This window comes from Enoplosus armatus, chromosome 3 (assembly GCF_043641665.1).
Source record: "Enoplosus armatus isolate fEnoArm2 chromosome 3, fEnoArm2.hap1, whole genome shotgun sequence".
Taxonomy (NCBI): domain Eukaryota; kingdom Metazoa; phylum Chordata; class Actinopteri; order Centrarchiformes; family Enoplosidae; genus Enoplosus; species Enoplosus armatus.
Window position 1 is genome coordinate 16,368,010 of NC_092182.1, and position 13,298 is coordinate 16,381,307.

General features: G+C 39.8%; 1 protein-coding gene across 1 annotated transcript; it reads right to left on the minus strand.

Moving 5' to 3' along the window:
- tmem51b (transmembrane protein 51b) lies at nt 1-8,772 on the minus strand. The gene is made up of 3 exons (XM_070902819.1): nt 8,634-8,772; nt 3,109-3,541; nt 1-1,669 (listed from the first exon to the last, which is right to left on the minus strand). The coding sequence occupies exons 2-3, from the start codon at nt 3,525-3,527 to the stop codon at nt 1,216-1,218; spliced, it is 873 nt and encodes a 290-aa protein (XP_070758920.1). The 5' UTR covers nt 3,528-3,541; nt 8,634-8,772; the 3' UTR covers nt 1-1,215.
- Between the last annotated feature and the right edge of the window lie 4,526 nt (nt 8,773-13,298).

Consider the following 13,298-nt stretch of genomic DNA (forward strand, 5'->3'; position numbering starts at 1 on the left):
TTAAGAAAAGAACACAGCAAACATCTATTCTGTTTTATTAGCTGAAAGTACAAAGACAATATTCATGTTTGTCAAAGTAAATACAGCTCCATCAAACTTACAGCATGCAATCAAGAGAAATCATCAGAAAATGGAGCAATAACTTATGTTTGAGTGGCACCAGCAGGGCTTCAGAGGTGACACACTGGCTTTTGGTTTTTATTCAGTGCATCTACTTACTTTTACTGATCTTGGCATCAAAGTAAGACAATGTTTGAGGAATAGACGTTAATAAACTAACTTTCAGTGACATTTTACAACAAAAACATAAAATCTTGACATGATCGTAAATGAAATAGAAAAACATTTATTCACCACTTTTTTGTACAAATATTACAGCATAGTTTAAACATCTAAACACCTTTAAAAGTCCTTTGAAGCAATGCATGTTTCATTCTTAATGTCACATCCCAGACCAGATTATCTGAAAGTGGATATCTGGTTTTACTGTCATAGGTTAGTTTATAATTGTTCCTGGTGTTTCCAATATTTGACATTGTTAACATTGGACATCATACATACAGGTGGCATTTTCATTTTCAACAGTTGGTTTAAGACAATAGGTTTAAAAACAACTTCACAAACAAACAGCTAATATGTCACACATTTTTGGCCTCAGTGAATTGTACATCTAATGCTCATGATACTTTATACCACTTTTAAAATCTCCCAGGTCATTAGTTTCCCTTTTCCCCCTCTGAAACACAACATATGGTTTAAACTGAATCAACATTGAATTAAACAACTAATCAGATTTAATTTACAGCAACAATAATAATTCCTGGGAAGGTGAAAACATATAAAGGAGGTTGTCTTTTACAACACAGGATGAGCTATTAAATAAAACTGAAAGGCTGTCCTATGTTTGATATAAGTTATTATAAGATTTAAAACTAAATCTCAACTCGGACAGCTCATCCTTTCACACACACTTAATTATGTATTATAACAGAATAAATATGCCAATCACAAGCTTCAGTGATAAAAAACAAGAGATTCACTTGAAATATTCTCATTTCAAGAGCGTGTCTGCGCGGCCTCCATCACGCTGCTCGCAGCCACATCTAACCTAATTTAATACCAACCTTGAAAGTGGGTTCTCAGAAATGTTATCATTAGTCCATTTAACACAGAGATATTTTTAATTCATCGGGAACAGGCAATAAGTGAGAGGCACTACCCTAATTCAGGCATCTTATTTTCATACTGTGGTGGTGGAGTGATGGGTTCAATGGTCACTGGATTCTGTGTGGGACTGCGGATCTGGAGGCGGAAGTCCTTCAGGTGCAGTTTGTCTGACTTGATCCTCCTCACACGGAGGGGCCGCAGTAAACGGCTGGCCCGGCTGCTGCTGCGGGTGGGCAGGCTAGGGTTAGGTGTGAGGCCAGGAGGGTCAGCTGCGGGCTCAGCGGCTGGTTGAGCTGGAGCTGGTGCGGGATCATTGAGAGGGGCGTCCTCCGTGGGGTTGGTAGCGGGCTCTGCTCCCTCATTTTCCACAGCAGCTATGATGTCCTCATAGGACGGCAGCTGGGAGGTGCTGTTGCGAAGGTTGCTTTGGCGGACGGGGTAGTCGCCACTGCCGACGACCTCCTCGTAGCTTGGCACGCTGAATGTGGTTGGGTTTGCAGCTCTGCAGAAGGATGCGAGAGGAGAACCTCAGTGAGAAAGCTCAGTATCAAACAAGACATGTTAGAAAATACTCAAACTTTAAACCTGCAATAACTACTTGTTTTGTCACTCAGGGGCAACGAAAACAAGCTGCGAGTACAACACTGACATATTATCACTTTTACATTGACGTGAAAAACTTGTTAGCGAACAGTTGCATATTTACACATCGAGCAGATACAGAGTGACACTTTCCTTCATTTGGAGTCGTGTTTCTGACCACCTGATGAATGTATGTACAATATTCACCCTCTTTTAGCTCTGCTTTTGGTCTCCACAAACTCCTGAGTGAAACATCAGGCTCTTCAGCTGCCAAATGCTCCACTATGATCACCAGCTAATCTCAGTTAAACTGCAGCGTCCAGTGATAATTCTCTAAAAGGTTTGTCACTACGAGTGACCACTTTCACATTACACATGCTCCTTTCCATTGTTATTATAAAAACATTGATTATAGCCACTTTAAAATATTTTTTTCCCCATAAAGCTTCTTATAATATCAGGATCTTATTTTCTTAGTTGGACTGTCAGCAGGGCCACATGACTGCTTAGATTAATTTCTATGACGATCATATCTATGATATGATGACTATGATGATTATGAGACAACAACTATGGTTGTCTGAAGAAGCAGGATGACTAATTTAGCTGGATCACTGTAGTGAGTAAAATCCAGAGCAGTCTATGCTTGAGGTTTAGTAATAATATTTTTTCCTTGTTTTATTTACATATATAGTTTGTATAAAAATGAAGCAATCCCAATGATAACTGGAGCAGTCTATACTTTATACTATTATATATTCAGTATTTTATTGCCATTTCAACATAGTCAATAGGGACTTGGTTTGGTGAGCTCACACAAAACAAAAAGAAGAAGAACCCTACCTCATCTACAGTGACCACTTTAGGAGATTAAAAGGCAATTAAGTAATGATAATAAATAAATTAAAACAAGCATTCCCATGGGGATGCTGTCAGTACCACAACCAGCTATGATGTATACCGTGTCTTCCAGACAGGAATAATAACAGCACATCAGTGATTTAGGAGTTAAGAGCACGAACAGCCTCTGGGTAAGTGCTGTTGCAGAACCTGGCTGTCCTAGTTCTAACACTTTTCAGTCTTTCAGAAAAGGAGGAAGTTAAAAAGATGGTTAGCAGGGCGAGAGGAGCCATGAGGAGTATTGTGTCCCTTCTCCTCTAGTCTAAAAGTGTAGATTTCAGCAAGGGACAGTAGCTCCTGGCCTATGTGTGCGCACCATTTTGTCCGATGTTTTGCTGTATTGCACTGAGGTGTTTCCAGACCACACAGTTATTCCAAAAGGTAAGCATGCTCTTGATCCCAGTACAATAAAAAATTGCATCATACCTTCCTTCCAAGAGACAAAAGGTCATTACTCACGGTTCTTCCTGCCCCCCTGGCACATGGTCCATGAAGGGGACTCCTGTTGCCTCGGGCGGGTTATTTCTCCTGTAGCGCGCTCTCTTCTTGCTCCTCACACCGAGGCAGATGGATAAAAGCAACATGATTGCCCCAACCCCAACCAGCACCATAGCCACCGTTGAAGACTTTGTGCTGTCCTTCTCCCCATCATCATTGCTGTCAGGCACTGTGGTGGAGTTGCCTGATGTGGTGGTGGGGCCGTCTGGGGCCTCTCCGTCCATCGGTATCACAGTCCACACAATCATGACAATACCCAGGGCGATGAGTCCCACTCCCAGGGCACACAGGGCATAGTGAGCCCCCGAACCGGTGTCATCTGAGCTGGAAGATCTGTTGGGGCGGTTGTTGCCGCCACATATACCCCGACTGGAACACATCCCTGCAGGACAAACTGCAACAGAGAGGACCACCAACACAGTGAGAAGAGATAGGTGATAAAAACTTCAAAGCATACTGTAAAAATCTGAAGTGATTCAAGTAATGTAATTGGACGAAGACGTGTTGCCATGCTGCCATAGGGAATAGGGAGATTGTTTTCTTCTGGTTGTCCAGTGGTGTAATGTTGGTGCCAAACAGAGGGTACAAGGTGCATCAAAGTAAAGAAACACCTGCACATAATGCGGCTCTAGTAAATACTGCATGATGACAACGAAAACCTTCTGGGAAAGAGATTAAGGGAATTAAGAGTTAGTTACATTAATCTTTGAGGTTTACTATACCCAATAAATAAATAAAAAATACCAGCTAATGCTTCAATGGAGCCTCGTGGACGTTCAGGCAGGCATAGAAGTATATTTACAGTCACATGTAGGGCTGCAACTAATGATTATTTTCATTATCGATTGTTTTCGTGATTAATTAATTAGTTGTTTTCTGTCAGAAAAAAAAGCCCAACCCAGTTTCCTTAAGCCCAAGGTGACATCTAAAAAAAATGTCTTGTTTTGTCCAATCAACAGCCCAAAACCTACAGATGTTCAGTTTGCAGTTTGGGTAAATTCATTTTTTACAGTTTGTGTACTCTGCGCTGAGACTTCTACATCTTTGAGCCACAGGAGCAGAGAGAACAGTAGAACGGGTTCACAAGAAAACACAGTGAGAAAACAGGTTTTAAGAAAACAACAAGTGCAGTGGTGGATCCACACATGTCCTAACATGACAGACATGAACTTGAGAGACAGTAACACTCAGTGGAGTGACTCACACTCAAAGAATGGAAAGACACAAAATATGGTCCTGTAATGATGGCGGTACTTGGCAGCATAATGCTTCATTCAAATATGTTTCTCAGCATTCGTTACAAAATATACAGTAAATCATTTAGTAACAGAATTAGACGCAGACATACAGGGGGTGGACCAAATAGCAAACATGTATAATTCAATGCAATACAACAACCCTACAAAACAGCCACTTTTGTGAAGCTTATAAAGGTTTATTTGTTTGTTTTTTTCCTTTTTTGAGACTGTGTCAGAGAGATGGTGATTCAGCACTGTTTATTTGTGGTGCCATAACTTTTGAACTACACTTGTACTGTAATGCACTGTATGCAATATATACACGCACCATCCAACTAGGATGAGGCCCCTTTTTTCCCCAGAAATTCTTGCAATAAAACAATGGACTCTAACCTATTTTCTAATTGTAACCCTTTAAAACAAAGCAATATCTACTTTTCCCCACTAAAGCACTGCAGATTGCCGCATCTGAAATGTGCTGTACTGAAGTGAGTCGTGTGAAGACTTTTGGATGAACTAAAGCCCCTGTCAAGTGTCTGGAAACAAATAACGACATCAGAGTATCCATTTAAAAAAAACAGTGGCTATAAACACACTGCATCTGGTCAACGGCTGGTCAGTGACAATGTTTAGGTCAGCTGTTCATAAAATGCTTTATTGCTACTAAGGGTGCTGCTGTCCACCAAGTAAATATTCTTTATACCAGCACATTGTGGTCCACACACCCACTTTACCTTCAGCAGGGCAGAATGGATCCATGTTCATACTGTTTAAACCAAATTCTGGTTGAGCAACACGAGACAGGACCAGACAACATCTTCCTCTCTTTAACTATCCACTTTTTGCTGTCGTATGCACATGCAGCGGTCATCCATTTTTGTAGCCATATCAGCCTCACTGTTTGAAGAGTTGTGTGCCCTGAGATCTGCATCAGTATCGCTGTGGTACTGAGCTGTTACATCTACACTAAACTGTAGGTTGCAATTTAAGATGCTGCGGCTCGTGGACCTGGTACAAATCACTGCTTTTCAAAGGTGCTTAAATTAAAATACTTATAAATGTATGACTTTTAGTCAAAAGTTAACCGAAACTTTTTATCTATATATTCATACAAATCCTAATAACTATATGCAAATTTGAATTAAAAATTAAAAAATGATTATATAATTTTGTTTAGGCTACAATTCCTATTACATTTGCATTTTAATCCTTGATTCCTATAGAGTTCACATTACAACGTGGCAACATAAACAATATAACAAATGTTATTTATATAGCACCTTTTCAACACAAAATGCAGCTCAAAGTGCTGAAAACAAACAACTGAAAGCAGAAGAAAAGTATTTATCATTCATCGTCTACCACTGTTATTATATTCTGGGATCTGAATGTTTTGACACAACAACTGAATCCCGCAAACTGTCATCACAAAGTTTATCAAAAGAGTAACATTATGCTCGACAAAAAGGACTTTGCCCAAAACGCCTATGACCAAAATGTCTATGACCAAACTTGGTGCTCACAGTGTGCCGGGAATCCAACAGTTCCTTTTGCATGATTTAATTTCCCTTTCGCATCCGACTACCAGGTGTGAGTTAGACAACGCTCAATTTAAACAGCTGAAAATAACCGACTGACCTCATTTCTACACACTCATCAGCTAGACAGGTTAAGGGCAGATGCTATGATACACAGTATATCAATATCTGAAGAAGGTCTCATGATTACATCATTTGTATTTTTACTGTCTACAGTTCTATGCAGAGAAACACAAGAGTTTTCTACTTGCAAATTCATTATCGTGGGCTTGTCTAAGATTAAAGTTTGTTCTTTTCATGCCAGGACAGAAAAGTATGTGAATGTACACTTTAGGGCCAATATTTGAGATGACATGGATGACGAATGACTTGACCTTTGCTTATTAGACAACAGCAGCTGGAAATACAGGAAATATGCAGTTTGAACAAAATATGAACATGTTAGTTGAGTCTTTTTGTACCTCTGGTCTAAAGCATTTTAAAAACACCTACTATATATATACACCATTGTAGCTTATATTAAAACTTCAAACATTTTGCACAAGGGTCAGCACAAACACTGACAGGGCTTTATTACAGTATGTAACTGGGCCCAGTGTATAAGTATAATAACACCTTTTGTCGGTGGAAATGCATCTCATAAAACATAACAAAGTCCCAACAAATAATAACTTAAATCTCCTGTATATAGATCCTCAATTCAAGTTAATAAATCAGTTAAAACCTCTTGCATCCATCATTATCAAGCTGCTCTATTCTCAGGACAGGCTGGACACACAGATGTAACTGATGTCATTTTCATTTATGATTTAAAGGACAAAGTATTTCAAGCATGTCACCCAGTTGCATAAACGCCAATTAATTAGTCCAACCCTTCGTACAAAGCACACCCTGCAATTTAGCTTGTGTCCTCGTTTTCTGACTAAGAAATGATGGGATGGGCAGGGAGGGCCGGATGATGTTCATATAGTACAGGGGTCCTGAATGCTCCGTTGACGGGCTAGGGGACGGTCAAATACTGGATTCTTCCTTTCATCAGAATCGTAAAGTTCAATGAGAAAACTCAAACTGCTGATAAGGACTGTGCGATAAGGTCAAAAGCTCCAGAAAAAGCTGCTAAGTGGACCTTGAGTTGAGATTGAGATTTTGCTTTGCATGTGTTGGGAATTTTGTCTGATGTAATTTTAACTTTATTAAGTGCACACATTATGTTGTAGTTTACTTAAAGTCCTTAAGTTTATTTTACTAATTCAAGTTGTGAAATTAAGCTGAACCATCATACAGTTTTAGTAGGAATAATTCCACTGTAGTATTTGTCACTGTTACTCCAATCTTAATCATTTCTGTATCATTTACACTTTATTTGCACTTTAATATCATTGTTTAAGTGTAACCTTTTACATACGTTGTCCCCCTCAGAGTAACTTTAGTTCCTTCCTGTTGTTGTTTTAAGGGGGACAGTTGTGAGTGTGACAGAAAGGTTGAGAGTCTGACGTGACAAAGTGAAGTTTTACTGTCTTGTGTTTGTGTTGATTAAAGAAGATTTATTCCAAGAGAAACCAGCCTGCTTATTATCCCTCAGTCAAGAAAACAGGGTTACACAATGTGACAGAACATCACATAGAAACTGAACTGAACTATTGTGATATGCTAACCTATTCTTATTCATATTTAGACGTTGACTTCAGCCTTAACACACGCATTCTGAGTGTTGAACAGTATAAGACTCTGCACTTTAATGCAGGGATGCACCGATACCCCCGGTCAGTATTAGAGCAAATACTGACTTCTTTATATGGATCAAATATCAACTCTGATATGAAAATTATGCTATCAGTCACATTCATTAAGTCATGGTGGACCACTGACACTGTTTTTTAGTGCCACAGTGATCGCTGACCTCAGGTTACCTTCCATAAAAATGATGTGTGTGAAAAAGGGGAGTACTGCTATCAGATCAGTATCGGGAGATAGCGCATCCCTACTTTGGTACACTTGGTTTAATCTCAGGTATAATACAGATTATGATTGATTTCTATGTTCTGCAAAATTACTCTGCCATTTATGCGCCTGTTTTCCTCCTCAGCGGCACAGACACACACATCTATGTACTGTAGATGATGACATATATAGAACCACATATACTGACTTACCATCATTAAGGCCAATATAAGGTGTCAGTATGGTGTCATGGTGTTTCTGTCAGTATGAAAGACAACATGGCACTGCATGCTGACCCTCTGGGACATTTCTAATGGCTGCTTTTCTTCTCGTGCATTAAGACACAACTTTTTGAGCTTGTCTGCACGTCGCAGGCCTGTTGTGTGGTGTGCATGGGTGTGTCCTGTTTAACATCAGCACACTTCCAGCATTAAAACAAACAGTCTGTCTTGTTATAATCACAGGCCTTTTTTCTGTTTCTAGAGGTAACATTACATAAAGCACTGAACCATGATTGGCGCAGGAAAGTGGTTAAAGAGTGTGTCCGTCCTTCAGCCAGTGTGCAGCCTTTCATTGTTAGAAAAGTAGGAAGGGACCTCAGAGGGAGGACCCGTCCCCTCACGGTAGTTACACAGAACATTACACTTTACTACACTTTACACAGCTCCGATTTAACACTAATAAAGACACATTTACAGCCAATCTACGAGCTCTGGTCAACTACTGGTCCTGGTCTTACGTGGCGAAGGTGATCTGGAAGAGGCCTTACCTTTTCGCCGCTCAGTGCCCAGGGACTTCCCTCTTCATCGGTGAGTTACCTGAATCACGCAGGTGTTTTCAGGAAGATCACAAGAAAAAAAGAGGAAGAAGACACATAGACGCAACAAGCGACGCCCCGTTCAACTCAGATGACTGTTTTTAAAATCACAAAGCGTATTTCTTTTATCCCCCCTCTACAATGTTTTTTCCGCTGCAGGTGACAATATTGTTCACAGGAACTTTGTTCAAATTCCAGCCGCAGTGAAACCTCCTCTCTGCGGGTTGTAAAGTGTGTCTGTGACCTGGTTTCCTCTTGGTCCTAGCGCTGCCCAGCTGGGCTTCCTCTGGGGACGAATTAGCGGGACAGGGACACATCCGGAAACAGATTATTAAAATAAATTGAAACTGAATTATACATTACAATAAAACATAGTTATCGTGGTAGTTAACCAGTTTTAAGTGGCCATGGCAGGGGACGAGTCCAAGACTGAATAATAAAATCCTTTTTTATTTGACCTTTATCTTTTTATTTATGTATGAATTTATTAATTCATTCAGAATTCCTCTAAAAGAAAAAGAAACATGATTATTATTATGTCTGTAACGATTATATCTGCTGATTATTTCTTATTAATCAGTTTGGTCTATGAAATATAAGGAAACTGTGAAAAATGTCCATAAAAAATATCCCAGACCCAAAGGGAACATCTTCAAATTGTTTGTTTTGGTTGATCAACAGTCTAAAACCCAAAGATATTCAGTTTATTATCATATAAGACAAAGAAAAGCAGCAACTCCTCACAACTGAGAAGCTGGAACTAGGTCATGTTTGGCATTTTTGCCTGAAAAATGACTCAGAATAGTTGCTGATTCATTTCAGCTCTAATGATTATTGTTAAAATATTATTAAATTGAAAAAAAGCGTAGGCCCCCTTGCAAACAGGTTGTGATGCGTAGAAGAAGAAGCCAACTGTTGTGACATGTTGTGGTCCAAAGTGTTCAACTTTTGTTTATAGTAGGATATTATAGCATGAGGAATAAAGATACAGATGACAAAAACCAGACAACATGTGCAAGAAGTCCTCAAAGTGCTCAGAAAAATAGAAATGTGAACATACATTTCCACGACACCAAGGCAAACCCCATCTGCTGAGGAAGATGTGTTATGATCAAAAGCTGGGTGGACTTGCTTTTGTCAACTGCTGTTTCCAAAGTCAATAATTAACTTTTTTTAACGATATTGAAAATGTGCAGCCTAACATGATCAGATGTTGTCAGTTAGCAGAGGACAATCTTGTTTCTAATATCAGGCAATAGCATCACTAAATGGGCAGTGGTGGCCTAAAGGTTAGAGAACAATAGTTTATTTCCCATTTTCACTTTAACTTTTCCATTTTGAAGTATCATAAGGTTGCACACCACTCTGCACTAAAGATACAAATATCTTTCCAAAATCTTCATTCAAATCTGTTAATGGAGATTGTAATGCATTTGTCTTAAAAAATAATAATAACAGGCTTATACTGTATATGGCATTGACAATAATTTCAACTTTAATGTTGGCGCACATGAAAAGCTCTGACAGCTGAGTGAAGAGGGACAGTAAATGTCACATTAACACAAACACCATTCGAGACCTTCCCTTCTGCTTCTATACAGGTTTGAACTGGTCTAATCTTCCCGCTTAAACAACTTCTGCTTTTGGTGACTGGAGACGCCCAGAAAGCGGCGGACAAACCTGTTTTCTACTATTTAGATTAACCTCAGGGCCTTAGCTGCACACAGTGTGGCCCTGTGACATTTCATATGTGTGTGTTTTCATGCTTAGGAAACAGCAAACTTTATACAACCGTGTGTTATAAAACATGATTAAACTGTACAAAATACACCATTACATTCTCTCCATTGACTCCATAATACAAGTAACAGTATTGCCTTTTTTCAGTGCTTATACAGTATAAACAGTTGGAGGCCATTTGCTTGGATTTTACACATGAACACTTTCAAAACCCAACATTCAACTGTATGTTTTATCTACATATCAGATACATAGGATGGTTTTTGTTAAATGTCAAATGAAAGGTTCTTTAATTAAATGGATATATAATGTAACACTAAGGAGAAGATGGATTTTTACCAGTTTTCAAAAGTACAGAGTCCATGTTAAAGATTGTCTTGTGTGCTACAATGTGCAGAAAATTGTACCTCTTGGCCATTTTGAGGACAGATTCAACAGCCCACATGTCCAAATGTCACATATTTTACTGTTGCTTTAAACTAAAGTCTGCTATCTATTACAGTAATAATAATAATTGACTGATTTGAGCCAGAAACAACATCTCACTCATGTATGTGGAGCTGCGGACGGGTCACAGTTCAGGTCCTTAACGGCGGATATGTATCGCTATGGTGAACGCATGTTATAATTACTTTTTTTCCCTACACCTCAAGCATAATTATTCATTTACTTACATGTGCAACAATGAGACGTTAGAAATAGTTGAAAGAGAAGAGCAGTAAACAACAGTGCTGCGAGACCTATTTCATATAAGGCATCAAAGGAGAACAACACTGTGTTCAGTTATTCTTGTAGGTTATTCTTAAGCCTTCTATAAACTCATAATATAAAACTCATGTGGAAATTTAGTCCATAAAACAGCTCCATCAGGTCTCTGTTCAGAGTATGTGTTAATCTTACATTGGCCCAAAATAATAATATTTGAATAATGAAATAAAGTGGTACACCCCTTTAAGACGACTTCCTCTTAAAGAGTGTAGGTCACTCTCAGTAGTAGTGATCACTTACACAATAACAATGTAAACAATAGTAACAACGTGAGCGATGTCGATGGCGGAGGCTGGATCACACGTTGGTGATTTCAACACTCTTGAAGGTGTGCATCGGGCTGCCTTTGGCCCGGGGAACAGCCTGAACTCTGGCCTCTCTGGGCAGCGAGCCACAGCTGCCGTGGAAGCCCAGACCTCGCTCCACAGAGTGGCTGTTCGCACGTAACCTCAGAGGACTCTGGAAAAATGAACAGAATGACTTTGAATCCAAAACGATGCATTTACCCTTTGAAAAAAGTCAAATATTGTCAGCTGACATCAGAGTGAGACTGTCCAATAGAAACTACCAATTGCAGGCCTTCTCACCAGGTGAACGAATACAGTTTCAGTGGCATTTTCCTCGAGATAAATACAAATTGTAAGATCATGCTGCATTTCTGAACAATGTCATGCTTCTAAAACTCCCACCAAATTAAACTTTCTCTCCCATATTCGACATCCCATTCGACACTGTTGAATGATCGCTGTCTGTGCGTCTGTGTCATGTCCCACCTCAATACCTCTTTACACAAAGAAATGTCACATTAAGGAAGCAACATTGGCTCTCTCTTCTCTTTAATTCAGCTGTAGAGCAGTGTAATTGTATTAAGACTTCACAACTACTGGTTTTGAACAGTTCTGTTGTGCAGAATAATAGGCGGGCTAGATGTTAAATATTAAAATAGGGGGAAGATTAGAGGAAAAAAGTGTTCTGCATTGAGATGTTCTGCAGCTGAACTGAAATGATACCTTGGCTGATCTTCTCATAGACACCCTCTCCTCAGCAAAGCGGTTAACAGCCACAGGTGAAGAGGAGCCGATAACCTCGCTGCCCTGCTCTGCGCTGCTGTGAATAACAAGGCATTACAAGACGCGTGATGTTAAAGTTTAAATCTTAGATAATGACATTCATTTATTTTCACAGGAGTCACAAGAACATGGCCATCCATTAAGAGAAGGAAGGAATAGGAAAGTATGCAACAAGAGTCGAAGGGTTTTTAATCTACCTGTGAGGGACGGCGAGTGATTTCATCTCTTCATACAGGTGCCGATGCAGCATGTGTTTGTTGCTGGGGATCCCCAGGGCTTTGGCCATGGCATCTGTGTCAAAGGACGGGTCCAGAGCCATCACAGCTCCATGAATCCCTTTACCCTGAAGATTGTCCGCAAACTCCTGAAGAGCACAAAAACGAATTCAGATTTCATCTACAGTCTTGTCAAAAGACATATTGGTACAAAAGTCACATTTAATAGCAATTAAAGGCAAACCACAGTCATGGCCAAGCCTTTAAAATGTTTGTCTCCGGTATGGGCAGAAAAAGCTGGTATGGTATTTTCTGATGTTTTTCTTCTATATTCTGTCAGCAGCAGTGCAACAAAGCGATCAACATTTTTGAGGGAGTCGTGGAAACTAGTAGGCGGTATCTGGTTTCAATCTTCCCTAGAAATCTCCCGAGCAAATGGGAATACCGTCACTGATCTCCCACCCACCTTGAGGTCTATGTCTCTGATCCACTTCATTACTCTGTGACACGTCCAAACAATGGGGTCTCGGTCTTGATGCTCACATTTTGTACGTCGTGCCAGCAGGGCCTGCGTAAAAAACGACACAGAGATCACTGCACAAACACTTATGTGGCACATAGAGAGATCAGGGAAGGATGAAGGCCTGCTGAGATAATGCAGCACCAAGAGCTTCTGTGTGCCTCAAGCTACGGTGGATAATAATGGACACATCACATGCGGTTTGGTGAGTGTAATCGAGTAAAACTTTATGCAGTGATTGAAGAACCTTTTCATCTAATCTCATGTAAGTTATGATCTACAATCTGACCTCTTTATCAAAACT

Excerpts from the sequence above, each read along its gene's own strand:
- tmem51b (XM_070902819.1), bottom strand. The coding sequence starts at position 3,527 with ATGTGTTCCAGTCGGGGTATATGTGGCGGCAACAACCGCCCCAACAGA. Across the intron at positions 1,670-3,108 it reads CCAGGGGGGCAGGAAGAACC|AGCTGCAAACCCAACCACAT; the intron begins GTGAGTAATGAC and ends ATCCTTCTGCAG.